This window comes from Trichoderma ghanense (genome assembly GCF_004382785.1).
Source record: "Trichoderma ghanense strain CCMA-1212 chromosome Unknown scaffold_6, whole genome shotgun sequence".
Lineage (NCBI taxonomy): Eukaryota > Fungi > Ascomycota > Sordariomycetes > Hypocreales > Hypocreaceae > Trichoderma > Trichoderma ghanense.
The window spans coordinates 446,627-474,087 of record NW_027395669.1 but is presented as its reverse complement, the minus strand read 5'-3'; the positions used below and the strand labels follow the sequence as shown (position 1 = coordinate 474,087).

Below are 27,461 nucleotides of genomic sequence, written 5' to 3'. Positions count from 1 at the left end.
GGTGAGGGTATGCTTTCTGCAAGTATACGTTTTCTGCGAGTGTTCAGAGGGATGGCAGAGTATATGACGAGTAATGACGGTAGTGGTACACGGCGTAGAATGAATCTTTAAAATTGCCGGATATGCAAGTCAAGGGAGTTGTACAAGTTATAGTTAGTGTTGATAAAGCCATTCCGCACCGCATTCAACACATGGCTATGCCAGTACCGCTCCGTAATTCCAAAGTAATTGAGTTCGTCTCTGTTAATTATTTCACTTAAAACGTCGTATGAAATTCATAATTATAAAGTCTAATGTTACGATAGACAAGACAGGAAAGGGGGTATTCAGCGAGGCATCCCGCATCGCCATCTACCCTGGAGTAAGTCCAGTTTTCAGGGGCTGCAACAACCTGATTCTTCATCAACCACCAAGACTACTTCACCGTTTAAGACAAGTATCTCTCCTATGTCAATCATTTTCCGTGAAATGGATACTGCTGCCGAGCGAATCGGTGAATCTCAGAATGCGGTCTGTCAAATAGTACAACCACACTTAAGGAATTCATCTCCCGTACAATCCAACCCCGAAGTCACGAGCAGCAGAGGAGCACCAGCAACTTGACAAAAGATTTCCCGAGTCACAACCTCCGAACAAGCTTCTTCGCCCAATCCGCAAATCCCACAAGACGCCGTCTCGTCTTGCCCGCAAATCACTTCAAATGCCCAATATCATGTCCCAAGTTAGCATGAGCATGTCACGACTGCCTGCGATCGGCAGGGCCACCATCCCAAAACAACTTTCATGATCCTTTTTCTATAACGGCAAGATTGCATCATCCTGCTGTTGTCTCCATCACTCAAACCGGATTATCAGATCTTTGTCACCTGAAAGAGAACTAAGAGACTACCCCGTTCCGAGACTGGGCTTCAGGTGAATGGGACACACACCGTCCTGCCGGTGCCCCGGCCTCAGCACCACATCAGAATGCATCTGTGTATCACCCGTTAGCCTCTTCATAGTATAGTAGCATGTAGGATAGAGAGATCGTAACGGGGCCGACAAATCGTGATGAGTTTCCTTGCAAGACCAAGGGACACCGGCATGCACTCCGCACATTAGCCCTCCCAACCCAACCTCCCGTCTTGGTTCGAATAAGCACAAGACGCAGATCGTTTCTCGTGCTTCCCGCCCGAGAACTGGGAGGCAAAGGACGAAGATGGATTAATCATCATGTCATCATGAGCAGTCAGGCACGGCCGCCAAGATGATAGCGAAGCCAGAGCGCTGGGAAGTGAAAACAAAGCCTTTGGGGGAGATCTCGATCCGTCTTGACGCTCGGAATTAGGCGCGGTGGGTTCCTTTGTCTCAGAGGGAGCACGGAAAGGATCGCCAAGGTTGGGCCTCTCTCTTCCCCGACGAGTTCTCGGGGATATGGTGAGGTCTCGGAACGAAGGGGCTGCGTTGCTTTGTGGTAGTAGTTGGTCTGGAGTTTTGGCCCGTCTGGGTAGCTTTTCCTGGGTACGTTGAGTGGCTACCTGGTATCTCTGTTTTGCTTTGAAGCTCCCACGTACTTCCAAGGCCCAATGACACGTCTCCACCGTCTCTACGTATAAACGCATTCGCGCACACGCAGAAACACCTTGTAGACCAGAAGAGCGTCACAGCGCAACACAGCTGCTGCTGGGACTGGCTTCACTGCAAGTCCACAGCAAAACACAGGCAGCTGTCGCGTGTCGTTGAGCCCCCGACCTCTGTGCAACGAGCAAATGTGCGCTGTTGACACTGGGTCCATGGTTCACGATGCTTGGCAAAAGTGCGTCATAGCCCGGCCTTGTCCAGACTCCTGAGCCTCGTGGTGGAGCCGTGGCGGGAAACGGCCTGACGGCTATCAAGATCAAGAGGCAGAGAGAAGGTGTTTAACTGCAAAAGACGTAGAAACAAAAACAAGGACGAATCGAATCCAATTACTGTACTGTAGGAGGGAATCAGCAGCCTGTGGCATCCAAAAGCGTGCTTCGACGAAGAGCAAATGCGTGCAGCTTCTGGCCGCAAACGCGCTGCAACGCTCTCGGGCAAGTCCACATGAGTTCAAACCGGGGTTCGTCTCTTGCCCTTCCTGACCTGCCCGGCTCCTTGTTCAGTTTGCAATTTTTCCTTTTAATTTTCTTTTCCGTTGTTCAATGCTGACGTCACCGGCCGATCATATGGCGCTCACCAATTAATCGCCTGTGGATGGGCCAGGAAACGCAAAAGTCGCGGCACAGTGTCGCGGACGATGGCACGATGTGGAGCCGAGCGGGACGATTTCAGGGGGTCGCCTCTTACACTGTGTGCGAAGTCTTGGCCGGTGGCCATCGGGCTGCTCTGGTTCGCTGGCAGCGGCCAGTGAAGGTGGTGCTTGTTCTGCGTCTTGTCTTGTCTGTTTTCCGTGTGATTGAAGGATTGCTTAGGCCTCTTTTTTCTTTTTTTTCCTTTTTTACCGAGTGTTTGTTTGTTTTCTCGGGCATTGTATGGGAGGGATTGCAGCTGCGGGCCCAATCGGGCAAGTGGGAAGACGCATCCATTGCAAGCAGCGTCTGCGTGTCTCTGCTTTTCCTGGGAGAGGCACGAAATGTCTGAGAGAGGAGGGAGAGACGAGAGACTTGTGACGTAATGAAGCCTCAACCTCGCCCAGCCCGTTTCAATCGAGGGTTGACTTGGACAACCTTCTGCCCGTTGCTGTACGAGTACATATCCTTTCAAAGGTAATAAACGACAAGAGACGGCCGAGACGACGGAGGTGAGGAGACGGAGACGGATCCTGAACCCCCTTTGCTGGCTGGTTGGCTAGCTCCTGCACAGAGGCCCAGCGCGGATGCATGAGAGGTTGCCGCAATCTGGGAGGTGGTCCTGTTCTTGGTGTGTGTGTGTGTGTGTCGAGTCGAGTCGCGCACCGGTAATAGACGGAGGCGGCCAGATTGCCACATGCCGCGGGCTGGCAAAGGAAGCGTCCGTCGCCCAATCTCTGGATGAGAAATCCAGTAAGGGGGAATCTTTGCTATCGGCTGTTAGTCGGTGAGGCGAGGCTCAATAGGGTTCAAACGGCGACTTGGAAACGTGCTGTGATCTCGTCTGTAAGGGAAGTACTGAGACACCAGGACGACGGCGGGTGGACGATTCGGGCTTTTGCCTAATACCTACTTGTAGCGATCAAATGGCTGGGCCATCCGCGTTCTCGTCTCGGCCGATTAGCGAGTTGCTGTACCAGTAATTGCCTGCTGGAGCACCCCGTGCAGCTGCCCTGCGAATTGAATCCTCGCATCAGTGCGTCCGTCAGGACGAAAGCGGCGTTCCCCCGCTGCAGACGTGAGGGCCCAAACCGTCCATCCAGAGCCCTATCACCGTCATACGTGCAGAACGGAGTGTCTCGCGCGCAAGGCAGCACGGCGTCAGTCGCCAGCATCAAAAGTACATCCGAAGTACGAGGTACCTCGTGCGAGTCTCGCTCCGGGGATCCATGCAGCAGCGCCCCACAGCCTTTTCAACCCATTGAATGCTTGTTCCCACTGCATCAACAGCCATTTGATCCCTCGCAGCAGCAGCAGCAACACTCGCACACCTCCGAGCCTCTGATTGTAACTGTATTCGCCAGTGGCACGCTAGGGCGACCCCCAGCATCCTGCGAGTCCATACAGTGCGGACTCATCTTTTCTCGCGAGCCATCTGCAAGATGCTCCGTCCATTCGCCCTTGGTGCTTGTGCCGGCAGTAGCTTTACGCGGAAGACCAACAAGACGGTGCAGCCGTCGACTGATTCGGTGAGGGCGCGACAACAAGTCGAGCCCAACTCGAGATGGCTTCCGTTGCCGCTTGACTCGTTGTTTCACCGGAAACTGTCAACAGCAGTCAGGTAATAATGATCCTCCGTTTCGTCTTCGCAGCACGTCTGAACGCGCGGCTGCTGCTCCCGGATTTTGATCCCCGGCCCCTGATAAACATGAGCAGACAACGCTCACTTCGACCTGACACTGTACATACAGTACAATAGGTACTTACAATACTCCGTTCTTGCCACCTTCCAGATGCCTTCGTATCACGGATACGGCAGATTGCGCGTTTCGATTGGCTACATCTGCTGGTCTCGTTTTTACTTTGGCTCCCCTTGATGCTGGACGGAGACATTTTGAAGATGGTGCTATCGCTGCTGTACTCGAAGTCGTATGTACATGTCTCTCCGTCTCTTCTGCCAGGCATGCAGCTGCAACACCTACAGTACGAACCAGCCCTGCAGCCACAGCGCACACAGCACTGAGCGCAGCGCAGCGCAGCCCATCACCATCACCATCCCGTCTGCCCATCCATCCAACCCAGTTCGATTCGATCAAAAACTTGCCGCCCGTCGATGATACCAGAACAGGTACCCAGTGCGACCGCGGTGCCGTGTCCGCACTGTCCATACCACCCGTCTCCCCAATCGCGAGATGCCCTCCGGCGTCCCGCACAGTGCGGCCCCAGCCAGGGTTTGTCAGCGAACATGGAAAGTCTCTGCAGGCTCCAGTTTTAATCGCACCCTGGCCGTTAGCGCTGGTGGCCACTCACAATGCCCAAAAGGGCCCCAAAGCAGCCCAGCCAGCAGGACCCCCCAGAAGGGTCAGAGCCGCCGCCGCCCGCCTTCTTTTTTCTGCGCCTTTCGTCCTTCACAACGTCATCTCTGACGTCTTTCTTCCTCCATCGTGCACTCTTCACTCTTCCTCAGTTACAGCTTCGCAACGCAGCCGTCCGCGCCGCCCCCCCCGCCAGCAATAGCTCTTTGTGCAGCCTGGGCGCCTCGACAGTCACGAAGCTCGTCCATCAATCAGTTTACATCTCGTGATTTGCAGCGTTGATCCGGGAGCCCTCGCGGCCGCCTCGAATTGGTCCTTTTTTCCCCTTGGTTTTTTTCTCTTTATTCTCGTCTCTGGTTACCCGAGCCTGGCCTGTTCTACTTCGGCTCCCCCAACTCCCGCCTAGCCTGAGGAGAAGAACTGCCTCCCAGGACAGAAGCAGACACAAACTGCCGCTGCTGGGCTACTGGAGAGTTTTGACGGAAGTGAGAGCAAGAGCAGGAAAAAGGGACACGAAAAAGAGTTGACAGCGACGCGCCGTCCAAAGCAAAAAGCGCCCCAGCTATCCACCGCCTCAGTTCTGCCTCCGCGCTACGCCTGCCTCTGACCTCATCCATCCAGATTTGGTCTTCTCACCTCTCTCGACCCGGATCCCAACGTCTCTCGCAATTGCTCTTGCGTTTCCCCCACATAAGTGGTTGTCCTTCTCTCGCCCTCCATTCCTTTTGCACTGTCTTTCTTGATTGATATAATTCATCGTCATCATGGGGACGACTGTCACCAACATAACCGAGTCCAAGTCCCCTAAGCAAGCATCCCCAACTCGGCAAGGTAAGCCTCGTTCCTAATTTTTCTTCAATTCCCCCCCTCCCTTGGCTGTTCCTGCATCGTCATACCTCTCCCTCGCCCTCGCTGCTCCTCCGCCTTCGTCATCGCTGCCACCTCCCCCGGATCAAGTACGACCGAGGGGTCGGTCGTCACCGAACTCAATTGCCCATCGTCGGTCAAGCACCAACAACGTCACCATCATCTTCCCTCTGCCATCGTCCTTCCCATTGTCGCTGCCGCTGCCATCGCCACTCTTGCCTGTTGTCACCGTCGACTTACAAAGCCCCTGGTCCAACAGGTTCCGTCGCCAGCGCCAAGATCGACTCAATCACCAAGCCGGACGCTGTGTCCAATGCTCCGGCGACCAAGCCGCTTGCACCGCCGCCTCGACCAGGACAATCCCAACCCGGATCCAACACTCCCGGTGAATACTTTGCGCCTCAGGTCTCCGGAGGCTCCCTCAGCCTGGAGCCCAATCCGTTTGAGCAGTCGTTTGGGGGTGGTGGACCAGAAACACCTGGAGGAACCAAGCTACCCAGCGTCGCGGCTTTGACCTCTCCCTCGTCGCTGCTTCCCGGCAGCAACGCGACTCCCTTCAACTGGGGTCCAGGCTCTTTGCGGACCGGCCCGCTCAGCCCAGCGATGCTGTCTGGCCCTACCGACTACTTCGGCGACACACATCACCTTCGCGGCGGCTTCCCTACGCCAAACGAGTCCTCCCTCCGCACCGGATTGACACCGGGTGGGAGCGGGTCCATGTTCCCGGCCCCGAGCCCCAACTCTGCACTCTTCGCCCAGCTGGCGAGCGGCGGCGCTACTCCAAACACCATCGATTTCCACCGAACGGCCCTGAGCGCTGCCGCCAAGCGGGAGCAGGCCAACAGCCTCGCCCGAGCGCAAGCATCGGCACCGCAGCCCCAACCAGTAACGTCTCAACCTCAAGACATGACCTCCGTCCCCGTCATTCCCAAGGTCGAAGCCAAGCCCGCATCCGGACCCTTTGACCCTCACGACAACGACGCGGCCAACGGCCTCTACATGCTCGCTCAGGGGAGGAACGGAACCCAGCCTACTCCTCAGTTCACAGTCACATCTGCACCGGCGGCACACTCGCATCCGGCTCCTGTGGTTCCGCCCACCATGAACGCGTCGCCCCCCATGGCTGCGGCCAAGGCGGATCCGCGACGAGGCGTCAGTGAAGTCAGCAACGTGTCCGAGGAAAGCGACCAGAAGCCTCAGACGCGAGCCAAGGGGAAGAAGAACACTCCGGCTACCAATGGCAGGAGGAAAGCCGACGAGGCGCCTGCCAAAGCACCGCCCACGAAGAGAACAAAAGCCAGCAGCGGCGCGCCAAGCAGCGGCGGAGATGACGAGGATCACTCCGACGACGATGCAGATTCCAAGTTTGACGAGTCTGGAACAGGAAAGTCAAAAATGACAGACGAGGAGAAGCGAAAGAATTTCCTGGAACGCAACCGGTATGTCTTTTGCCTTTTCCATTTATCAATTCAAGGGGAAAAAAAAATACTAACCCTCCTCTAGTGTGGCGGCTCTCAAATGTCGGCAGCGCAAGAAGCAGTGGCTTGCCAACCTCCAGACCAAGGTGGAGGTCTTTAGCAGTGAGAATGAAGCCTTGACCCAGCAAATCACGCAGCTGCGAGAGGAAGTCGTCAACCTCAAGACTCTTCTGCTTGCCCACAAAGACTGTCCCGTCACTCAGCAGCAAGGTCTTCACGGGGCCTTCATGTCTCAAGTCGTTGAGCCGTACAACCCTCAGATGAACCCATATGGCATGGCCGCCCCGATGCCTGGCCAGGGTGTCATGGCCGGCCAAGGTGTCAACCGCCGTTTCTCCTAGCAGCGACACAGCTCGGTGAGAGAAGCAGCGACGAGATCTGATTGAGCGTATACGCGGTCCATGACGGGACAGCATGCATCCGGTACACATTTCCCTTGTATAATCTTTTCAAAAAGGGGTTCACGGCAAAAGAAACGGCGAGGGAAACCTGTGTGTTTTGGGGTGGGTTACTGAATAGCATCATGAGGATGATTTCATGCTTTCTTTTTCATTTGTCGGCCCTTCCCGCACCACCTGTGGTTGTAAGCGGTGCCTTGGCCATTACCCGGCTCTTCCCTCCCGGGCTCTTCACTTCACACATTTTCTCTCTTCCCCGATATTCCTTTACAATGTACGTAAATAGTGGCAAGGCACGGTAAGGCATACACACATGAAAAGGTGTTGGGCTTGGAAGGATCCTCGTTGAGTTTTGACGGCGTTTTGGGTGATTCCGGTACCGTCAAGGGGGATGATGTACTCTTGGTGTTTTCGGATTTGATTTTTAGGTGCTCTGTAGCTAGCGAGAAACGGAAGCTACATGGCCTGGCAGCCGGGTCAATGCATCGATGACTGTTTGTGCTTAATAAATAGGGTTACTGCTAATGGACCTTGTCTGGGCGTGATTCGGCATTTTTGATATTCGAAATGACTGCCTCACCTACTCAACTGTGCCCTCTTGAGAGGGTTGAGCAATGAAGTGCTGTTACCACGCCGCTGGTGTCATTCTTACAAGCTCCGCTAGCCAATCAGAAGCCGTGGTCGTCAGACGGAGGGGGTGGGGTAGTGCTGTCCCAGACAGGCCTAGCGCATTGTCTTGGAAAACCATACCTCTTCCGCCCATGATCCTAAAAGTAAACACAACCGAGCAAAGAGAGAAAGAAACACTTTGGCAGTCTCTCGACGATCCAACCTCGACTCCTCGGCCCGGCACGACGCAGCAGCGCAAGCGCACCATTGATACGGCTGGACTCCCGCAGCTTTTGCGCCACGTGACGGACTCTCTCTCCCCTGCGATTGCGCGGCCTTGATGCGCCGGACGAGCGAAACGCGCGCAGGCATTTTGACGCGACAAGGCTGAGGAGCTGCTTTCCTCTTTCAACCTCCTCCACCACCCCCCAAAAAGCGAACACGCGACATTTCGTAAAAACCTGACGACGAGCATCTTATTTCTTTTTGCGCCCGTTTGGCCCTGGCAGGCACGAGCCCCGCGCCTGGAGAACGACATCCCCTTGGGAATTATCTCATGCGATCCATTCAGGGGAGCTTCCGAAGAAGCCATCGATGACGACTCTCGTAACTCTTCGACAGCCGCTGGAACTTCTTAGCATGAGCGACCAGCCAGTGCGCCGATCAAAGCGCCAGCCGGGTTCGTTTTGGCCCTTTTCCCCCCATGTTTGCTCAAGAAAAGAATTGAGAGGAAGAGGAGGAAAAGAGAGTGAGGGGAATGTGGATACTCGGGCGATATGAGAAAAAGAGGACAAGAGCATACTGACTGGGGAGAGAACTCTTAGCCGCGGATTACGAACAAGACGACGATTTTCAGTTTGTGCGGAAATCGAAAAAGGCGAAGACCGCGGAGCCGCAGCCGGCGGTTGCCCTTCCCGTGAGGAAATCGTCGAGAGGGAGGCCTTCGGCGGCGGCTGTAGCGGCGAGGGAGCGGGCGGCGAGGGAATCGATTGGCAGTGATGAGCAGGTGGATCTGATTGCGGCGGCCACGACGACGACGACGACGACGAAAAAGTCCTCTTTCCGACGAAAAGCGGCAAAGGACGACGCGCTCCAGGACGAGCCGCCCGCCAAGGTCTCGAAGAAGGGAACGAGGAAGAGCTCGCGGCTATCAAACGACGATGCCTCGTTTGAGGAGCAGCAGGCTCCGCCACGGACGAATGGCTCCTCAACCACCCAGGTCCGCACCAAAAAGGCGTCAAAGCCCAAGGCGCCACCGCCGGTGATACAGGAGGAGGAAGGAGATGCCTCAATGGCAGAGTCGCCAGTGCATGAGACGGCTCTGGGGCCCACCAGGATTGCGCTTCCAATGAGCGACACACCCATCATTAACCGGAACAAGGAAATGCGAAAGAAGGGGGCCAACGGGAGCCGAAGAAGCAGCCTGGGGTCTCGCGGACGGAGAGCCAGCTCGCTGATCGAGAACGGACAGGCGGCCATTCCCCATCGCGAAGTCAGCGCCTCTGCGTTTTACAAGCACATCGAAGCGGATTTGCTGGAGCCGCGGCGGATGAAGCAGCTGTTGATATGGTGCGGTGAACGAGCGCTGTCGGCCAAGCCGCGCGGCACTGCCAACTCTGGCGCAGTCCTTGGAGGTGGGAGCTTTGTTTGACTTTGTTAATCTTGCGATCAGTTTTGCTGACTTGATTCGATTCCAGCTCGCGCGATTCAAGATCAGCTGCTCAAGGATTTCGCGTCAAGGTCAGAGTTTTCGGATTGGTTTAACAGAGAGGATCATGCGCCCAAAGCGCCCGTCGTGATGAAACCGAACCCTCGGAATGCTGAGCTGGACGAGAAGATGGCGGTCCTACAGGCTAGGATCAAGAGGTAAGCCTTTTTACTTCGTCCTTCTCGGTATATAAACTAACTCAGATCTTAGACTGCAAGAGGAGAAAAAAGCGTGGCTGGCAATACGTAAACCGCCCCCAGAACAGCCACCCCTATTCACGCCACAAGAGAAAGACGCGGACACAATCACACTACCCGATTTTGATCTGCTAGATCCAGACGAAGGCCAAATCAGGGGCTTCTTAGTCGATGAAACAAACAGCTTCGCCAGCATACGCTCACAGACACAAGCGCGGTTACGGCGGATCCAATCGTCTCTAGAATTCGAAGTAGACCAGCTAGCAGACAACGTCCACAAGCTAGAGCAGCGGGTCAAGGTCGCGGGCAAGGAGGCGGACCGAGTACTGGCTTTGAGCGCTGCGAGGCTAAAAGAGCGAGAAGAGAGGGAGAGGAAGAGGGCGGGAACCAGGGATCTGCCCATTTTGGTTGTGTTGCGAAGCTTGAGCAGCATACTGCCCGAGGGAGGTGGATGATGAGGCAAAAACTGACAAGAAGAAAGACTTCTTTTCTAGTCCTCTCTCTCTGTTTTCGCACCACAGCCATCTTATTGAGCCTTTTTTTTTCTTCAAACGCCTGCTTCCTTCATGATACCCATGCCCTCACCTCTTTTTCTCCCTCCTTTTGCATGGCCTCTGCTTTGATCCTTTTTCCGTTTTCTGTTTTTCATGAGACATACTGACGACGAGACGTGGCGGTGAGGCGCTCGGTTTGATTTTGATGAATTTCCCGCCCTCCCTTTTGGCCTTTCTTTTCTTTCCTTCTCTCTTTTATTTATTGCGGTGGTGGGTCGGCGGGTGGTTCGGTTGATTGGGACCTTTGGCGGTTCTGTTGCTCCAAGTCCGCGTTTGATCTCTCTCGGTCTGTTCTTTCTTTTCTAGACTGGTGGTCGTTTTTTTGGCGGGGTGGCTGGCAGGTGGACGATTGGGGGGTGGTGGTGGACTTTATATACCCACTGTATTGGGGAAAATCAAGGGATGAAAGAGCTGCTAGGTGCGTGGTGAGGAGAAGTGAGGAGATATGGTTGAAGAAGTGCGGAGGGTAGTTGAAGCGTTGACGTTGTACCTACCCCTTTCTTCTCCTTCTTTCGAAATGAGAAATGGCAGTGACCCTGATTTGACCCTCATACTCCTTCTTTCAGTCTTACTATAAAACTTTTGGCGTGATATGTTTAGGCACCTAGGGTCGTGTTATTGCCGTTCTTCAGGAGAGCTCTAGGAGGAATAGTCCCTGTTGGGGACGTAGGTCCAGCAGCATGATGGGGAGAATGTGTGTCAATGCGTAATAATTTTCTTGTTTTGAGGTTTAAAAGGTTTCTCTCCCACTTTCCTCCCCTTCTTTTCTGTGCATCCTCCTCATTCCGATGGATCATGCATCATGATATAACAAACGCCGGCATAACCGCCTCCTGCCTCTCCTCCTTTATCCGGATACCAACCTACGCAAAAAGGTGATGATAACGCTCCAATGCTCGCCCACATCAAAGAAACGCTCTTCTTTCTTTATTCTTCCCCATCATCTTTCTCGCCCCCTTTTTTCTCCATTGCAAACCAAAAAAAAAAAAGCCCACCCCAACCGGAAATCCCCTCTCAACCTTTCGAATGAATTAGATCAAGTGCTTCGACCTAAAATACGCCCTCAGGTACATAATCTGCCACGCCCACAGAATGACCAACAACCAGGTGGTGCCGACGCCGAACCACTTGACGCGGTTGTTGGTGCTCTCGTTTGTGTCGCGCAGCTTCTGCTCGCGCTGGCGCAGGTACTCCATCTCGTGGACGACCTCGGCGGTGAGCTCCTCGATGCGGCGCAGCTCGGCCTCGACGGGCTTGAGCTTCTCGGTGGCCTGGATGGCGGACCAGTCCTTTGCGTCGGCGCCAATGTCGATGTCGAGCTCGACTGTGCGGATGTTGATGGCGGGTTTGTTGGCTGTCGTTTGAAATGATACTGTTAGTTCTATGGAGGGGCTTGGGGGTTGTTGTTTGGGGATTAAGGGGGGGGGATTTGGAGACGTACGGCCGACCATGAGGTTCTCAAAGCACACGTCAAAAGCAGCGTCCGCATGCGAAGTAAACACAATCCTCGACTCGCCAGCAACATCCTTTGCGCGACCATATTCGTTTCCAATAGCATCACGAACCTGTATCAATCAATTCTCCAAGTCAGCTTCCCTTTCTCCCAACAAGCTCAGCTCCTCCTTCGCGTTCGAAACATACATGAATGTTGACCACCATGCCGTCGCCCTTGTACCCGTCCACAGTCGACGTCACCACGACGAGCGTGTCGCTGCCCACAAAGTTGCGGATGCACCGCTCCTTCTTGAGGCTCTCGCCGCCCGTGTGCGCGACGAGGTCGAACTTGAGGGCGCTGGCGGCGCTGGCGAGGAGCAGGAGGCCGCAGAGCCACTGCATGGGCGAAAAGGCCGTTTGCGCCATTGGGCCCCCTTTTTTTTTTCTGCTTTTGTTGTCTGCTGGGTATCCGGTTTGTAATGTTCGTGTCTTGTTGGATATGAGGGCTCGTCTCGGGCGGCTGAATTGGTCTGAGCTTTTGGTCAATGTCGAAGTTGCGATTCAAGCTTCATCCGTCGAAGAACCACCCTGGCTTTACGCTCTCGGTTTGTCCCCTTCAGTTCGCACCAGCCGCAGAAAGACAACAGGTGTCGCGTTGGAAGTGTGGGGCTTCTGTGGCTGAGGAAATCGATAAGACGGGAGGCGTTTGACCAATCAGAGAGCTGGTCGATAAGCTCGGCGTCACGTGTGGGGCAGCCTTGTCGGCCTGTGGACAAGGACGGGGGTTCAGCCTTGGAATCTTTTGCCTTTCATTCATTCATTCATTCCTCATCGCCAACTGCTTTGATTTTGTCGCATTCCCTAAAGCAGCCTGTTTGCAGCGATAATCAACTTCCAGCCACGATGCCCAAATGTATGTTTCTCTCCCGTTCCACCTTGAAAGCTGTCTCCTACTCAATCGACGCAAAAGCTAACCCATCGCAACAACAGTCTTCTGTACGTCCGCCACCCCATCGCCGCGACGCGCTCACCTTCAACAACATCTGAACCCCCATCTAACCTCCCCCATCATCAAGGCGACTACTGCGATGTCTACCTCACGCACGACTCCATGTCCGTGCGCAAGGCGCACAACAGCGGCCGAAACCACCTGCGCAACGTGGTAGACTACTACCAGCGTGAGTCTCCTGCCCTCAACTCTCTCTCTCTCTCTCTCTCTCCTTCTTCGCCACTGACAGTAATTTATAGAGGTCGGACACGAAAAGGCGCAGTCGGTTATTGACTCCATCACTTCTTCGTACGCCGCCGAGGGCCAGGCCCACGCGAACCCGATGCTTCTCCAGAACCAGCCCGGCCAGGGCTTTCCTGCGTTTGGCTTCCCCGGAGGTATGCGATCACTCGCTACATCACGCCCTCCCCCCCGAACTACGCTACGGCCATGGCCTTTTCTTTGCCTGGCATACTTGGCAATAGATGAGCAAAAGAACAGAAGGAAAGAGAAGAAGAGGCTGACTTTGTTGCTTCCTAGGCATCCCTCCGCCATTCCCAGGCATGCCCGGCGCTCCTCCCGGACAATTCCCTGCCGGCCTCCCACGTACGTCCGCCAACCACCACCTCCTCCCCTCCCCTGACAATCTTGCTAACCTCTGCCGCACACAGCGCCTCCCGGCGGCCGCGGCATCCCTGGCATGCCCGGCATGCCCCCCTTCCCCCCCGGCCCCAACGGAATGCCCCCGATGCCCCCCAACGGCCTGCCCTTCCCTCCGCCCGCCGGCCTGCCCCCCTTCCCTCCCCCAGGAGCCCCCGGCGCCCCCGCTGCCGGTCCTGCTGCCGCTGGTCTCCCGCCGCCGAGCTTCCCCGGTATGCCTGGTATGCCCGTGCCTCCGCCGGGGCAGCACTCGTTTCCGCCGCCTGGGTTTCCGGCTGGGGGACCGCCTCCTGCGCCTGGACAGGATAGGCGGTGATGGATTTGGGGTGTGATTTGTTTGTTTTTTGGGGGGTTTCTCTTGTTTTGCAGGACGTTTGTGTGTGTATCCAGGAATGAGGGTATTCATTGGCGCATTGAGGCGTTTGTTCTTTTGTTTCTAATCAGTTGAGAGCATATAAACCTGTTTCAGTAGAAGGAGGATGGGACGCATAGCTATAGTTTGAAAAAGCCTTTGCATTGAATCAGTCAAAAAGCTCGCTTTTGCATAAAAAACACATTGTCTCGTCTCCTTTCCCAGGGCTCGTTTGCCCCCCCTTCACTTCCAAAATGTGACTCATGCAGACGACGACCATTTCATTGCCAGCAATTGAAAACGACATCATAGGATCTCAAATTCCTGCCTCTCTCCTTGACCTACATCTTCTATAGTACATCCAGCATCGACACTGACACGAAAAGAAACGCAAAACGGGAAAACGGCAAAAAGCAAGAGTAAAAAAAAAAAAAAAAAAAAAAAAAAAAAAAAAAAAAAAAAAAAAAAAAAAAGAAAAAAAAAACACACATTCCATTCATTTCCAGATCATTCATGCGTCGCAGAAAAAAAAAAAAAAAGAAACGACGTCAAAAATCAATCAAATCTAGCCTCCCCGTTCTTTGAGAAATTTCCGTATTCTTCGTGCAAGGTCCAATATTGGCCAGCAACATGAAAGTAAAAAGAAAAAGAGAACAAACAACCAACGTGAAAATGGAGAATGAAGAGGAATGAAAACAGAAACAAAGGTAACTCAAGAAGCGTGGCTCTTGTATCAAAAGAAAAGATCCTGATGAGAGCATATATTAAATCGAGACGTTGAAAACTGAAAGCATTCCATATAGCCTTTTGATCCAACTTTTCCTGTGTCGGAAAAGAAGTAGGGGACAGAGCCACAAGCACGAGCTGTGGCATTCCATCCTCCAAGGCAAATTCGTCAAAATCGTCAGTCGTTGCAGAATTATCGTAACGCAAATCGTTGGTCATCTACCCATGTGTCCCATCATGTCGTCTTCAAAATCGTTCGTTTTCAGAAATCATTCGTCTTTGGAAATCGTTCGTTCTTCGCGGTCGTCATTGCTTGCGTGAGAAAGACTTGTGAAAAAGGAAGAAAAAAGAAAAGAAAAAAAAAAAACGAGACGCCAGCAGACAGCGCAAAGCTCTCTACCACTTGCTTCAAAATCGTCGAGCTGTATCTGTTTGAACCACGCCGTTGCCACGAATGATGACTTCACCAACATTGTCTCGAACCTCCTTCGGGGCGCTAATCATCTGTCGGAGTCGCTGTGACCGTTTCTCGCGTCGTCGCTCGCTAATCATTTGGGGAATATTCTGGATTTCTCCCAACTTGCTTCCAATGGAGAATCGCCGCGTGCCGATACCGCCTCGGCTGACGCTTCGTCGCCGCCAGAAACCTTTGCGAGGTTCTTCATTCACATGCCATCCCGGGCTCTGCCTTCGCCTCATTGACTCGGAGCTGACCTTGCGACGGACAATCCGCAGATTGCCACTCGATGTCCGTCGAATCGTCCGGCGCTGGGGTCCGTGCACGTCGTCGACATGATACTCTTGAGATGGCAAAAGTGAAAGGGTCTGCTTCACTTTTTGACTGAAGCTCCTGGTGTGCCTCCGAGGACGGTTGTCCACGGGAGGGTATCGAAAGACTGCATCGTCCTCATCGTCGTCGTCGCTTCGTTCCTCATCATCGTCCCAGGGCTCCGAATCCTCATCGCTGATCCACTGTGGGCGCCAGAACGGATGCAGCTTATCCTCCTCGGTCGGTTTATCGTTGTCCCTGTAGAGGGAGATGTCGCTATCATCGCGATTTCTCCGCGAGAGAGAAAAAGCCCTGGCCAGGAAGCCCGACCCCCGCGAAGTCGGCACGTAGTCGATAGAATGGCGTCGGCTGAAGGCTCTTCTGACGATGGAAGCCCGTCGAGGAGGCTTCTCGTTCAACGACTCAAAGTAGTTGCCTTGGAGGATGGCTCGTTCGGCCGCAGGAGTCATGCCCGAAGGCGTGGCGGGAATGAAGTTGATCGCTGGAGGGTGCGATGGCGGTTGAGGTGGGGCCCGCGGGTTGCGCAGGGGTGAATCGACCGCAGGCGAGGAGAATCTCCTCTGGAGAGGAGTCGCAGGCTTCTGCCCGTACAGATGGGCCATCGTCGGGTTCGAGGAGCTGGATACGTGCTTGGCCTGCGCTGCCTCTGATGGTCGAGCCGAATGGTCCACCATGACGACCGATGAGTTTTGGTGAGGAAACATGTGGATAGCGAGAGCCTCCGACAGCTCAGGCGCCGTTGCACACGTGTCCATGGACGCCACTGAGAAGGGTGTGTTCCGCAGTGGAATCTTCTTGACCGAGAGCACCTCATCGTGCTGGTCAACTGCAAGGGTGTTCACTGTTTCCTCCCTTTCCAGGCCGTTCATCTCTGGGGATGCGGCGGGTAGCGACGGCGTGCTAGGGGAAATGATGTGCACCTCCTGGCTGAAGCGAGAGATGGTCTGCTCCTCGACCTCGGCGACGTGCACCTTGACACTGCTGGCGGTGACCGAGACACCAGTCACTGAGCCAGCCCTGGAAATGTTGCGGCTCGTTGGGGCAGACAGCGACGAAGACCGCTGCGGAATGGTGGGAGGAAAGTCCATCGTCCGCACAGAACCATCCGACTCGGAGTACGCCCGACTCCGGCGAGCAGGGCGTTCAAAGACAGGCCCAGAGTTTGAGTTGGCAGATGACGAGGGAGAGCGAGCAGAGACAGACTTGATGCTTTTGGACTTGTCTGAATGCTTGCTGGATGTGGATCGAAGGGACGGCTCCCTGCTCTTGGGACCTCTCGAAGATCGCCGATCAGGTACGATAACCACCGGGATGGCGCCGCTCTTCCAAATCTCCCGTCTCGCGGTCCTGCTAGAGATGGGTGGAGGGTTCGTCGAGTGCGTCACTGTTGAGACATGGCTTTCGCGATCATATGGATCCAGTTTTGGACTCTGCGGGACCGTGGGGACCTTTGGAGCCTCTTCTTGCACATCCTCGGAACGGGCGATCAGGCTGGCCTCCCCTCTGTTCTCAGCAGCAGTTCTCAGCGTACTCAACTTTCGCATGTGGCGCAGTTTTCTTTCTCTCTTGGGCGGCCCATCTACCAGAACGACCTCGACGATTGATGTTGCTTGGCTGGATGTGCTCAACGGGCGGTCCCGTTTGGCCGTGGCCTCGACCTGCGGATGAGCCAACTTGGCAGCCTTTTGATCATCAGGGTTCTTTGATGACGGAATCACAGGTGCGGCTTCGTCAAGTCGCATGTTGCGCACGGCCTTTGTGGCGTCCGTAGGCGCAGCAGACACCTTGTCTTGAATGACAGCGTCGTGGTGCAAAACCGGCCGTGACACTCTTGGTGGTCGTCGTTGGTACTGGTTCTGCTGTGACATTATTACACTCGACAGGCGGGCATCCCCCGAATGTCCATCTCCGAAAGTTGTGCCTTGTCTGCCGACAGAATCAGCAGCTTTGGCCTTTGCCTTTGGTGTGCCATCGCCTTCTCCCCGTCCCCCATGATTCGTTGGCGTCCTGTCTGAAGGAGTCGATATGCGTGCCGCGTCGTCATCAAGAGCAGCGGTGCTGGCAGGTATGGTGACGGTTGTTTGCGAAGTTACGGAATCCCTGCGACGCCATCCGGCAGCCCTCCCGGCCTCGTCCTCCGAAGACGTCACTTCCTCGCGGGCGGTGATGAAGGATTCGGCCCTCGACGACGGGCCCATGGTGCTCCCCGAAGTATTGCGGCCCTTTATGCTCGGACGCGGAACCTTGGCGTGGCTTGAGGAGTGCGGCGGGGTGACATCTGGCGTCGGGGGGCTGCGCTGGTCAGGGGGGGTGGCTGGCGGTCGGTTCGCGACGACGCTCGGCAGCCTGACGCTGTCTTCGGTGCTCGTCGGGCTCGGGGCGGCGGCAGAGTGGCCGCTGGAGGAGGCGTTGGACTGCGCGGGAGGCGTTGGAGGCAGGTCAGGCCCGGTGCCTATCCTCCTGAGCTGGTGCTTCAAGGGCTGCGGGCTGAAGATGGGGTGAGGCGTCGAGCTTCTGGGCACCGGCGCTCCGCTGGTCAGGTTGGGATTGCGCCTGTGGCCATCGTGCGCCTGGTCGTTGAGCGGCCGCGGCAGGACCCGGTGCTTCTTGAACTGGCGCGGAGCCGCAGCCTCGGGCACAGAGCCGCCATTCATCTGAGGCGCCGCCATCGTTCAGGGTTCAAACTTGTTGTCGGTAACACAGGCTTGCGAGCAGGCTTCGAGCTGGCAGAGAGGAAGCACAGGCTGCCACTAGTAGTAGATTTCACGGACTACGTGGCGGCGGCGTGGTTGAGGCAGGGGCCTCTTTGCATGATGATGGACAAGTAGATTGCGCTGGACTGGACTGGACAGGGCGCCGCAGTTGGTGAGCAGCCAGCTAATCGAGATCAGACTGCGGCGCGCTCGTGAGTGGCCGGCCAGCGATGGTGATTTGCGAGGCGAGCGAGAGGTGCTGCTGGGTCCCCAGGATCTCGACGGCCAATCTGAGGCGAGAAGGCGAGCAGACGCAGGTGAGAAGCTGAAGGACCTGGGCTAAGTCTGCGTCAACGGGTCGTCTGCACCCCCAAGAAACGGGAGAACGAGAGACGAGTCAAAGCAACTGGATGAAACCCGTGCCGTACAGCTGGCCACCAAAGGGCCGGGCGCAGTGCTGAGGCGACGGGTGAGACGCTGTCGAGTTGGTGATTGGACGCAGCGGCGGAAGAGCGAGCAAGAAGCCAAAAGGAAGGGAATCACGGTGCCCAGCGAACAAAGAGCGAAGCGTGAGGACGAATGAAAGGCGCAAGGCAGAAAAACTTGGAAAGAAAGGAAAAGGAAGGAAAGCAGAAAAAAGCGACCAGGTGGTTGGTGAGAGGCCTGGCAGTGAGTGACAGTGGCAGCAACCTGGGCCCCCCCGTGGCCGCCAACCTTGGTGCAGATCCCAAGAGCTCGATTTTGGTCGATTCGCAAGGTTCACGATGCAGGGGGTGGCACGGTGACGACGGACCGCTGGCACATGGCGGATGCGATTCGTCACGGGCCGGGAGAGGAAGCAAAGACGATGGTGAGGAAGCCAGAGAGAAACGGTTTGGCCTGGCCGCGGTAACTTTAGCAGCACGATCGGAACCAGCTGGAACGGGGGAGCTGGATTTGACGGCGACGGCAGCGATGTCGATGTAGGAGGCAGGAATTGAAACTGCGCGGGTCTGACGAGGAGGCGGGGCGATGCTATATCGAGTGCCACCACCCGCAGTCCTCGGGATACAGTGGCATTACCTGATACCCGGTAATACAGGAGGCTTGCAGATTTTGGAGATGCCGTCAGTACATACATACATACCTACCTAACAGAAGAACATCATCGTCGCTTTTCCCCTTTGCGACCTGTTTGCATGCAAGCTGGATTAGCCGGGACTGCAGCCGTCAAATCAGACATCGGGGCCCGTCTCTGGCGGGAAGCGATGGCGCCGTTGAACGCCACGGCTTAGCGGACCTTGTGCCTGTAATTGATTCAGTTGACAGCTTGAGACGACCTGACAGTAAGGGTACAAGTAGAGGTATCGAACTGCTGAACCTTGCCTGAGATGTCTATTCGCTGCCACCAGACTCTCTGAAACACACACAGCTGCAGCATAAGCCTGGCTAGGACTCTTCAGCTCAGATTCTTCATGCCGCGGGTCTATGCAAAACAGTGCAGATGCAGCAGCGCCTCCACCGGCTCAGCTGTCTGTTGGACCACTGCGACACCATCCCGTCAACACCACCAGGCAACGTTTCATACCGCTGCTCCGTCCCTACACAAGCAAAACGGCCATGGAAAAGTCAAGCATCATGTGTTCTTTCATCTGCCCTACTATCATCTATCGTGACTTTCCCAACAAGAGAGACATCTATAGAGATCCCAGCCGTCATGTGAATCCATCAAAAGACAAAAGAGGCATTTTCAACAGCCCACCACCAAGCCTCTTTCGCGACGGCGCGAGCCTAGCACACAGCTGCCACACCCAACGGCAAAAGGGCTAATAAGAGGGGACGAGCTCCGTCACGGTGACTTTTATTATCTCGATACCTGCTGCTGAGGCGCCTTCCACCCCCATCTTTCCCCTCTTTTGTCTGGTTCGGGAGGGTTGTGATGTCAAGCGATTCCTTTCACACTTCCTACCTGTGCTTGGCAGTTTCGTATTGCGATGGAGTCACCTCTCGAAATCCATCGAACCACTTATTGCCGTCCATCTTCTCAGAAACCCGGATCTCATCAATACCCCAGAACCAGGAACCGTCAGACCTGGTGGCTGGGCGCCACGCCGCCCTAACCTCACAACAGCATCTCCCCCATCGCTCACACCCACAGCACCACCTACACCCAAGCAGACGCAAAGTACTCCGTACGAACTGGAACTGCTTCATCCATCCTCCTCACGCAACCGTCTCCCTTGCGTCCTTATCATCCCCCCAGCTTCCTTTCTCGGACCGCAAAGGGGGCGACACTGGATGCAGGCTGCCGCTTTTGACAAGCAACTGCACCACCAAAGTGCGAGACAGCATCCCTCCAGCAGACACAAGACGGCCAGACGGCGCACAAGGCACAGTGTTGGACACCCATCTGTCCCCGGCCTGCGTGTTCGATTGGTCACGGAGCAGACTGTCGACGAATCTTGGCATCTCATGCAGCTCGCTCGTCACTTATCACGTGTAGAGTTGCACTCGTATAGAGACATGCAGTAACAGCTCGTTGAATTTGCCCTTCCTATATCCCCAGCTGCTTCACGAGACAGCTCCCTACTAGTTACAATGGTTATTTCTTTCATCAAATCCGCCATATTGGTCATTGAACCTCTCGCCCAGTCATCAACCCATTCATAGCCATAATCGAGTCGACTCAGTTCATGTTGAACTGCTTAATCAACTCCACCAGTTTGTGGCCCTCTGACTTGTAGTCTATCAATGAAGCACTCATGACTTGATATCGCACCCTAAACACTTTGTCAGTCGCTGCCACCCAGCTTGAAGTAGTTTCTCTCTGAGAGCCATGGTCGTACCTCTGAGTATCACCAAAATTATCCATCTTGGCTCTGCATCTGAACATCAGCTTCTTGCAGTTGACTGCCTCAAAGGCGGCCATGAACTTGGCATCGTCGTTTTCCTTGAGCTCCATGAGCTCGTTGGCAGACATGCCCACTATTATCCTGCCGGTGTCGTCGAAGCAGCTCAGCCACTGATGGCTTGTGTGATCTGCCACGTTGAGCTGCATGATGTAGCGGTAATCTGGCTTGTCGTGTGATACGCTGCACTTCTCGCACTGCCATGTACCATCCGGCATCGCCGTCACCTTTTTGTTGCATCCTTGGTTCGAGCAAGCAGGATAGCAAAAGCTGTCCTGCTTGACAAAGACAATGGTGGCTTTGATCGTGTAGTACGCCTGGTCGTCCACGCCGAGGTTCTCGTCCTTGACCTGAGCGATGGTCTTGATCTCCTCCTTTCGGCCAGTTGCGCCAGCCACGCCGGCCAGGTTCTGATGGGTGGCAAAGGTGTCCGTTCGGCCAACTGAATCATACCAGCCCTTGAGGCGGTAGGCATCGGGGATGTCGGGATCGACAGTCATGGTTCCCGACGACAGCAGACTCAAGCTCTTGCCGCCAAAGTCCGATACCTTTGTGCCCTTGAATGCCACCACGGACTCAGGGTTGGCGTCGAATGAGCTTGCCGTCTTGCCCCAGATTGTGACGCGGACCGAGTAGCCGGTGTCGTCCACCAGAGTCAGTTCGCGCTTCTGGAAGGGTCGGCCATCCTTCTTTGATGTGATCTCGGAGACTTCTGCGACCTCCTTCAGCACACCAATCACATCGACGGTGCTGTCCTTTTCCACGCTCTGCAGTTCCTGAATGGTGCAGAAGTTGAACCTAAGCTGGGGCACGTTGGTCTGGTCCTCTGCCTTTTCGATGACCGTCTCCCGCTCGAATGCAAGCTCGTAATCGTTGGGCAGGTTGCTGAACTGCTTCTTGGCGAGAGATACCCTGCAGGGGCTAGAGATGTAGTAGACCGACCCTTCTTGAAGGATGTCATAAAAGGCGTCGCACTGATCGTTGAAGCCCGTGGCCTTGATCTCGCCACTTTCGTCCAGGAGGTTGACGCTGAAAAGCTTTCCTTCTCCGGTCGGCTTGTGCCATGTCTTGATGTCGGACTTGAACGTCACGCGTGCCTTGATCGTCCATTTGCTGGAGAAGGGCGACAGGGCCTCGATGGGGTATATGTTGGCACCAGAGTGCGTGGCCGCCCTTGACGGCATGGACTGAAGCTGCTGCATCTGTGGCTTGACATCCGCCTCCTCCTTTTTCGCTCCGTAAAAGTCGTTTCCGGCAATTGTCGTCTCGGCCGCTCTGGGTTCGAGGACCACTGGGTCACCAATCTTCTCGTGCACGCCGAGGGACTCGATGACTTCGAGGTCGAGGATGACGAGGATGCTGTCCATTGTGTCAGCCGGATTCTGCCAGACGTAGCGCCTTGGTCTCTTCTTACTTCTTTCCCTTCAGGTTGTTGGGCGTGTACTGCTTGACTCGGGTCAGGGAGCCCCTCTCGAGCTTGTTGTCGTGAATGACATGGTTGGCCTGGGTAGCGAGCATGGTCTGGACATAGTTGACTCCGTCGCTCATGACCAGCCGATACCTGTCGCCGCCTTGTCCTGACGGCGCCATCTGCTTGATCTGCAGGCACTGCATCACGGGCACGGGGAATTGCTTTGCGGCCTGATCGGGGTCATTGAAGATGGCCCTGCACACTTGAATCAGTGGAGGTTCAACACAGCAAGCATGGAGCATGGCTTTGGTAGTCGACTCACGCAATGCAGCCTCGTGAGAGTGCTGATTCGGCGTCCATTTTGGCTGATGTGGTGATGCCTTTCGTCTGCCGAGGTGAACTTGACAAGACTTGGTTTGTATGGCACTGGCACACAGCGGCGAGTTTCGTGCACTATCTAATAGGCACCAGGCGCAAGTCCTGACAAACCCGCGACGCGTTTCGCTTTACGCGTTGAGAGGCGACAAGCCGTCACGTGACGGCGGGGTCAGCGGGGTCATTGCTGGAAGATGTACCGACGCTGGTCGACAGTCTCTCAACAGCACGACGAGAGCAATTGAAGTTGATGAACAAGGTCAACATATGATTTGTTTGTAAACGTGATGTTCTCCGGCTTTGCATTACTATATTGCGCGTATGGGTATATAAGCATAGTTTATACAGTTCTCGACTAGACAACAACGACCATTCAAGAACAGGTCGTGAATTGTCACCAATATCGGTGAACGTGGTGCCCAAGATGGCTTTGAAAACAAATGATTTCAACAACTAGAAATGCAATGCTCAGGAAGATACCTTGACCAACATCAAGTTCTGTGCAGACAGCAACAATCCAAACGCTGCTTGCCCTTGTCAGTCTCAAAGACGGGATACTTTCCAGTTCCGCCAGCGCCCAGGTACCTTTTCTGATTACAGTAACGGATGGCCGTTCCCTCCCGCATTTTCTCACTCACGACCGCATGACGTTGAACCTAGCGTCTGAACTCTCAGAACAAGTTACACGTCAGCTGTCCCGTATCATCACCTCCGTCTCTTCTTGTACCTTAACTTCCCGTTGCTCATCGAACTGTTGTTCTTCGCAACTTTCGCCTATTTCTGCAATCAACATCATATTCAAGCCCCCCACCCAGTAGCAATGACGGAGCTTCCGATTGCGACCAGGGCGCCGGAAAGCGATGCGCAAGAAGACGCCCCAGTAGATGAAACCTCACCGATGGGCCAGCATGAGCACTGCGTGACTGACAGGCCGACTCGTAATGCGACCGCATCCGCATCCGCCTCTGCAAACACCGTCACTGACAAAGCACAGCTGCCGGCCAGGGATCAACCGGCGAGATCATCAAGCTAAACGACATCGACGTATGTCCAAGCCGGGATGGAAGCTTCCCGTAGACGCACACACATCTAATGTCCCGATGATTTCTCAGGTGTACATCTCCAAGCCAGCCGACTACCCCCATACACCGTCCCGGCTTCTCCTTCTCCTCACCGGTGGAACAGGCATCAAGTCCACCAATAACCAGATCCAAGCCGACATGTTTGCCTCCGAAGGCTTCCTTGTTCTCATGCCGGACATGTTTGGCGGCGAAACAGCTCCCGGAGGGAAGGAGGCCTATTTCGCGGACCACTCGACGTCTCTGCTTGAGCAAATCAAGCTGAAGGCTGTCGAGGTGGCAAAGTCCTTCATGATCGATATGTGGCTGGCGCGAGTGACGGAGACGAAAATCATGCCAATACTGCTCAAGGTCATCGAGGCAGCACACGAACAGTATCCCGACGCCATCAAATATGGCGGTGGCATCTACGCAGCGGGATACTGTGTCGGTGGTCGCTACGTCCTCCTCTTGGCCAAAGGAGGTTCCCATGAGAGTGGTGCTGATGAAGAGTCGGGCATGGTGAGCAAGGGGCCGTATATCAAAGCTGGAGCGCTGGCACATGCCGCATCGGTGACTCCGGACGATTTCAAGGACCTGCAAGCGCCATTGAGTTTAGTTTGTGTCGAGGATGACGCCCTATTCACGGATGAGGTGCGAAAGGCTGGAGAAGACATCATGACGCGGGACAATCTGGAGCACGAGGTGCAGGTATACCCCGGGGTGCCGCACGGTAAGCCTACCTCCCCACGACACGATGAAGGCATTGTCTTAATAAGTAGCAGGATTTGCCGTCACGGGCCAATACCAGGAGTCGGCCATTATGGATGCCCAAGTCACGGCATATGAGCAGATGCTGAAATGGTTGAAAGAACACTGATGTCGATGTCGCGCTAACATGGCAGAGGCGGACAAGGTTGATGAGGGTTGTGTTCATTACTTCTTTTGATTGCTACTCCTATTTGCAAAAGACATGCTTAAGAAATGGTACAGACGATCTTGCCCGAATTCTTTGCATTCTCCATGTGCTCGTGCGCCTCCTGTATCTTGTCCCAGGGCAGCACCAAGTCCAGGTAGATTTTGAACTTTTGTGACGCAAAATCGTCAAGGTACGTCTCCAATCGGTCTCTCAGCTTCCCCTGATACTCCTCATCGCGGCTCCGCAAAGTGCTCCCCAACACGCGAAGGCGCTTGTATAGAATCAAGCCGATATCTGCATCGGGAGCCCTTCCTCCGCTGAGAGTGCCCAGGAGGAGCAGACTTCCGTCCTGGGCAGCCACATGGAGGTTCTTCATGAAGTACTCGCCGCCGACGAAGTCGACAATGTAATCGACGCCCTTGCCGCCCGTCTTGTCCTTGATCTCCTTGACCCAATCCTGCGTCTTGTAGTTGAAGGCCGCGGTGGCGCCGAGCTGGCCCGTGATGAAGTCGACCTTCTCCTGGCTGCCAGCCGTGGCATAGATCTCCGACGCGCCGGCGGCCCTGGCCAGCTGGATGCCTGCAATGGAGACGCCCGAGGCGCCGGCGTGCCAGAGGATGCTCTTCCCCTTTGCAAAGCCCAGCACCAGATGCAGCGCCTGCGTCGCCGTGATCCACGCCTCGGGGATGGCAGCGCACTGCTCGTGCGAGAGGGCCTTTGGCTTATGCAGCAGCATCTTTGTGCTCACGGCGACGTACTCGGCATACGCCCCTCCGTAGGCCAACCCAAAGACCTCGTCGCCGACCTGGAAGCCGTTCCTGGCGTCGTCGGAGCCAAAGGACTCGATGGTGCCGCTGAACTCGACGCCGAGCGTCTTGGGGGCCTGCGGGGGAACGGGGTAGAAGCCGCGGCGCTGGATGATGTCCATGCGGTTGACGCCGAAGGCGGCGATCTTGACGATGGCCTGGCCCGGGGCGGGGGTTGGCTTGGGGGTTTCGGGGTTGATGAAGAGGGCGTCTCGTTCGCCTTTCCCGCCTTTGATGTCTGTGTTTTAGTGATTAGTGCTTGTGCATGAAGTATTCCGTGTTGGTTTTGAGAGGGTGTTGTGAGAGGCGTACCGACTGCGCGCATGGTGGTGGCCATTTTGACGCTGTTGGAGGTTTTTTTTGCCTTGTTGATGAGATGGAGGATGAATTCACGGTAACGGTTGTTTTACGGTAAGATTTATGTAGTTCACGATCAATCAGCTTCACGGACACGGAATGTTTCTTGACGGGATTCGCATCTTTAAAGAGGACACTCTTGCGTCACAAACCCACTTTCATGATCAATCATGAGGCGACGCACTCATTCATTCAGAAAGCCCGACCAATTTCCACATCATTAGTAATGCCCTGAGGAGGAGTTGGAGTAATAGAAATCCCGACACTCCTTCTTCTCCTCTGTTTTTTGCGGGAACAATTTTGCCGAATGCCGAGGCATGTTGCCATTCCGCGGCGAAGTTGAGAACATCTTTTGAGGATCAAGACGAGATGGCAAACTTCACTTTCCGACTGCCGCACGGAGTTCTAGTTACCGTCAAGGTGCTGTATACTTCGTAGGTGGCTGGCAGGCGTAAGACGTGAGGCGCTCATACTGGTGGCGGAATAAGCACTCAAATGCTTTGGCCGCCAATCTTGTTGCTGTGATGGCAGTTATGGAAGCATATCGTTGCTTCTCGAAGGAGGAGTGGTGGTGAATGAAGAGGCATCCGTTACCGAGTTCGGCATCACCGTAAATAAAAGTTCGTCCCGAGTGAGTTTGTTGTTTTGATCAAGGGCGGGAGGCGGCTAAAGATTTTTGTTTTTTGACGACATCGCCGACATGCAACAGTCGTCTGTTCGAGCGAGTTTCTATGGTTAACCGACTACCGATTGTAATCAGACATTGGACCGAAACATGCAGGCCGTCATCGTCAGAAATCAGCACTGAAGCTAACAACTTTGCGTCACTCCCCAATGGATGTTGGTCCGAGGAGATAAACATGAACCATCACACGCAGTTTGTATTGTCTCTGAGGTAACATGACATGTGAGACTTTGTCTTGGAGAAGAGGCAAGACGGTCATTCATGCTGCTTTGAGCGGCTTTTGGTTGTTGACAGCTGCGGTCCCTTGGATATCATACAATCGCATCGGCCCGGTTGAGATGGAACAGATTGAAGTTGGTCGAGTATTCGGTTGTAGTGGACATTTTGACGTTGCCGTAGCCTCGATAAAAAAAAACTTGAGCCTGAATGAAGTGCTGCTAGTACTCCGTAATTACCTCCAAATGGCCCCATCTTCCTAGAATCATGGCTAAACATGCTATCAAAGCACAGCCGCTCGAGCCGTCTTCGCTACATACATAGTAATAGGCGCCGGGACACCAGCATCTTATCGGAGGAGCCAAGCTCCTAGCTTCATTTCAATCCCCCACGGAACACACAAAGTCCATCCTTGCGAAACAAGCGGTTCTATCTATCGCGGCAGAGGTGGAAAGATGTGGTTGTCACTGTGAATCTGGTGGAAATTGGCAGATGCAACCTCATGTCCTTCTTCACACACTGCGGTCAAGCAAAAAATCCTGGTCTAATAAGACACACACACAAATGTTACATGGACATGCAACAAGGCGCGCTGTGAGTGGATTCGAGCAAGACAGAATGCAGGGTTACACGCTCCGTGCATATACGTGTACCATCAATAAGCTCGAGTGATACAGGCAGTTGATGCTGCGAGACAGGGCGGAGAGCGGATTTGCTAGGACTTGGCT

General features: G+C 54.8%; 9 protein-coding genes across 9 annotated transcripts; 5 read left to right on the top strand and 4 right to left on the bottom strand.

Moving 5' to 3' along the window:
- Positions 1 to 3,691: 3,691 nt before the first annotated feature.
- Positions 3,692 to 4,766, top strand: CCMA1212_005767 (uncharacterized protein; the record flags this gene model as incomplete). Its single annotated transcript, XM_073703012.1, has 3 exons — positions 3,692 to 3,870; positions 4,043 to 4,182; positions 4,234 to 4,766. The coding sequence occupies 3 exons, from the start codon at positions 3,692 to 3,694 to the stop codon at positions 4,764 to 4,766; spliced, it is 852 nt and encodes a 283-aa protein (XP_073558192.1).
- A 562-nt stretch (positions 4,767 to 5,328) lies between these two features.
- On the top strand, positions 5,329 to 7,250 carry CCMA1212_005766 (Transcription factor atf1; the record flags this gene model as incomplete). Its single annotated transcript, XM_073703011.1, has 3 exons — positions 5,329 to 5,395; positions 5,691 to 6,870; positions 6,935 to 7,250. The coding sequence occupies 3 exons, from the start codon at positions 5,329 to 5,331 to the stop codon at positions 7,248 to 7,250; spliced, it is 1,563 nt and encodes a 520-aa protein (XP_073558191.1).
- A 1,260-nt stretch (positions 7,251 to 8,510) lies between these two features.
- On the top strand, positions 8,511 to 10,276 carry CCMA1212_005765 (Kinetochore protein mis13; the record flags this gene model as incomplete). The annotated part of the gene is made up of 4 exons (XM_073703010.1): positions 8,511 to 8,595; positions 8,741 to 9,550; positions 9,614 to 9,782; positions 9,835 to 10,276. The coding sequence occupies 4 exons, from the start codon at positions 8,511 to 8,513 to the stop codon at positions 10,274 to 10,276; spliced, it is 1,506 nt and encodes a 501-aa protein (XP_073558194.1).
- A 1,130-nt stretch (positions 10,277 to 11,406) lies between these two features.
- On the bottom strand, positions 11,407 to 12,243 carry CCMA1212_005764 (Endoplasmic reticulum vesicle protein 25; the record flags this gene model as incomplete). Its single annotated transcript, XM_073703009.1, has 3 exons — positions 12,017 to 12,243; positions 11,817 to 11,940; positions 11,407 to 11,729 (listed from the first exon to the last, which is right to left on the bottom strand). Exons 1-3 carry the CDS (start codon positions 12,233 to 12,235, stop codon positions 11,407 to 11,409), a joined length of 666 nt encoding a protein of 221 aa, XP_073558193.1. The 5' UTR covers positions 12,236 to 12,243.
- Positions 12,244 to 12,712: 469 nt separating this feature from the next.
- On the top strand, positions 12,713 to 13,773 carry CCMA1212_005763 (U1 small nuclear ribonucleoprotein C; the record flags this gene model as incomplete). Its single annotated transcript, XM_073703008.1, has 6 exons — positions 12,713 to 12,722; positions 12,800 to 12,805; positions 12,886 to 12,987; positions 13,058 to 13,195; positions 13,338 to 13,403; positions 13,469 to 13,773. 6 exons carry the CDS (start codon positions 12,713 to 12,715, stop codon positions 13,771 to 13,773), a joined length of 627 nt encoding a protein of 208 aa, XP_073558188.1.
- Positions 13,774 to 14,943: 1,170 nt separating this feature from the next.
- CCMA1212_005762 (uncharacterized protein) lies at positions 14,944 to 17,994 on the bottom strand (the record flags this gene model as incomplete). The annotated part of the gene is made up of 1 exon (XM_073703007.1): positions 14,944 to 17,994. The coding sequence occupies one exon, from the start codon at positions 17,992 to 17,994 to the stop codon at positions 14,944 to 14,946; it is 3,051 nt and encodes a 1,016-aa protein (XP_073558187.1).
- Positions 17,995 to 20,683: 2,689 nt separating this feature from the next.
- CCMA1212_005761 (Replication factor A protein 1) lies at positions 20,684 to 22,717 on the bottom strand (the record flags this gene model as incomplete). Its single annotated transcript, XM_073703006.1, has 4 exons — positions 22,640 to 22,717; positions 22,321 to 22,572; positions 20,844 to 22,265; positions 20,684 to 20,777 (listed from the first exon to the last, which is right to left on the bottom strand). Exons 1-4 carry the CDS (start codon positions 22,675 to 22,677, stop codon positions 20,684 to 20,686), a joined length of 1,806 nt encoding a protein of 601 aa, XP_073558190.1. The 5' UTR covers positions 22,678 to 22,717.
- Positions 22,718 to 23,512: 795 nt separating this feature from the next.
- CCMA1212_005760 (Protein AIM2) lies at positions 23,513 to 24,630 on the top strand (the record flags this gene model as incomplete). Its single annotated transcript, XM_073703005.1, has 4 exons — positions 23,513 to 23,630; positions 23,687 to 23,736; positions 23,805 to 24,483; positions 24,536 to 24,630. 4 exons carry the CDS (start codon positions 23,513 to 23,515, stop codon positions 24,628 to 24,630), a joined length of 942 nt encoding a protein of 313 aa, XP_073558189.1.
- Positions 24,631 to 24,727: 97 nt separating this feature from the next.
- Positions 24,728 to 25,812, bottom strand: CCMA1212_005759 (Quinone oxidoreductase PIG3; the record flags this gene model as incomplete). The annotated part of the gene is made up of 2 exons (XM_073703004.1): positions 24,728 to 25,713; positions 25,788 to 25,812. 2 exons carry the CDS (start codon positions 25,810 to 25,812, stop codon positions 24,728 to 24,730), a joined length of 1,011 nt encoding a protein of 336 aa, XP_073558410.1.
- Between the last annotated feature and the right edge of the window lie 1,649 nt (positions 25,813 to 27,461).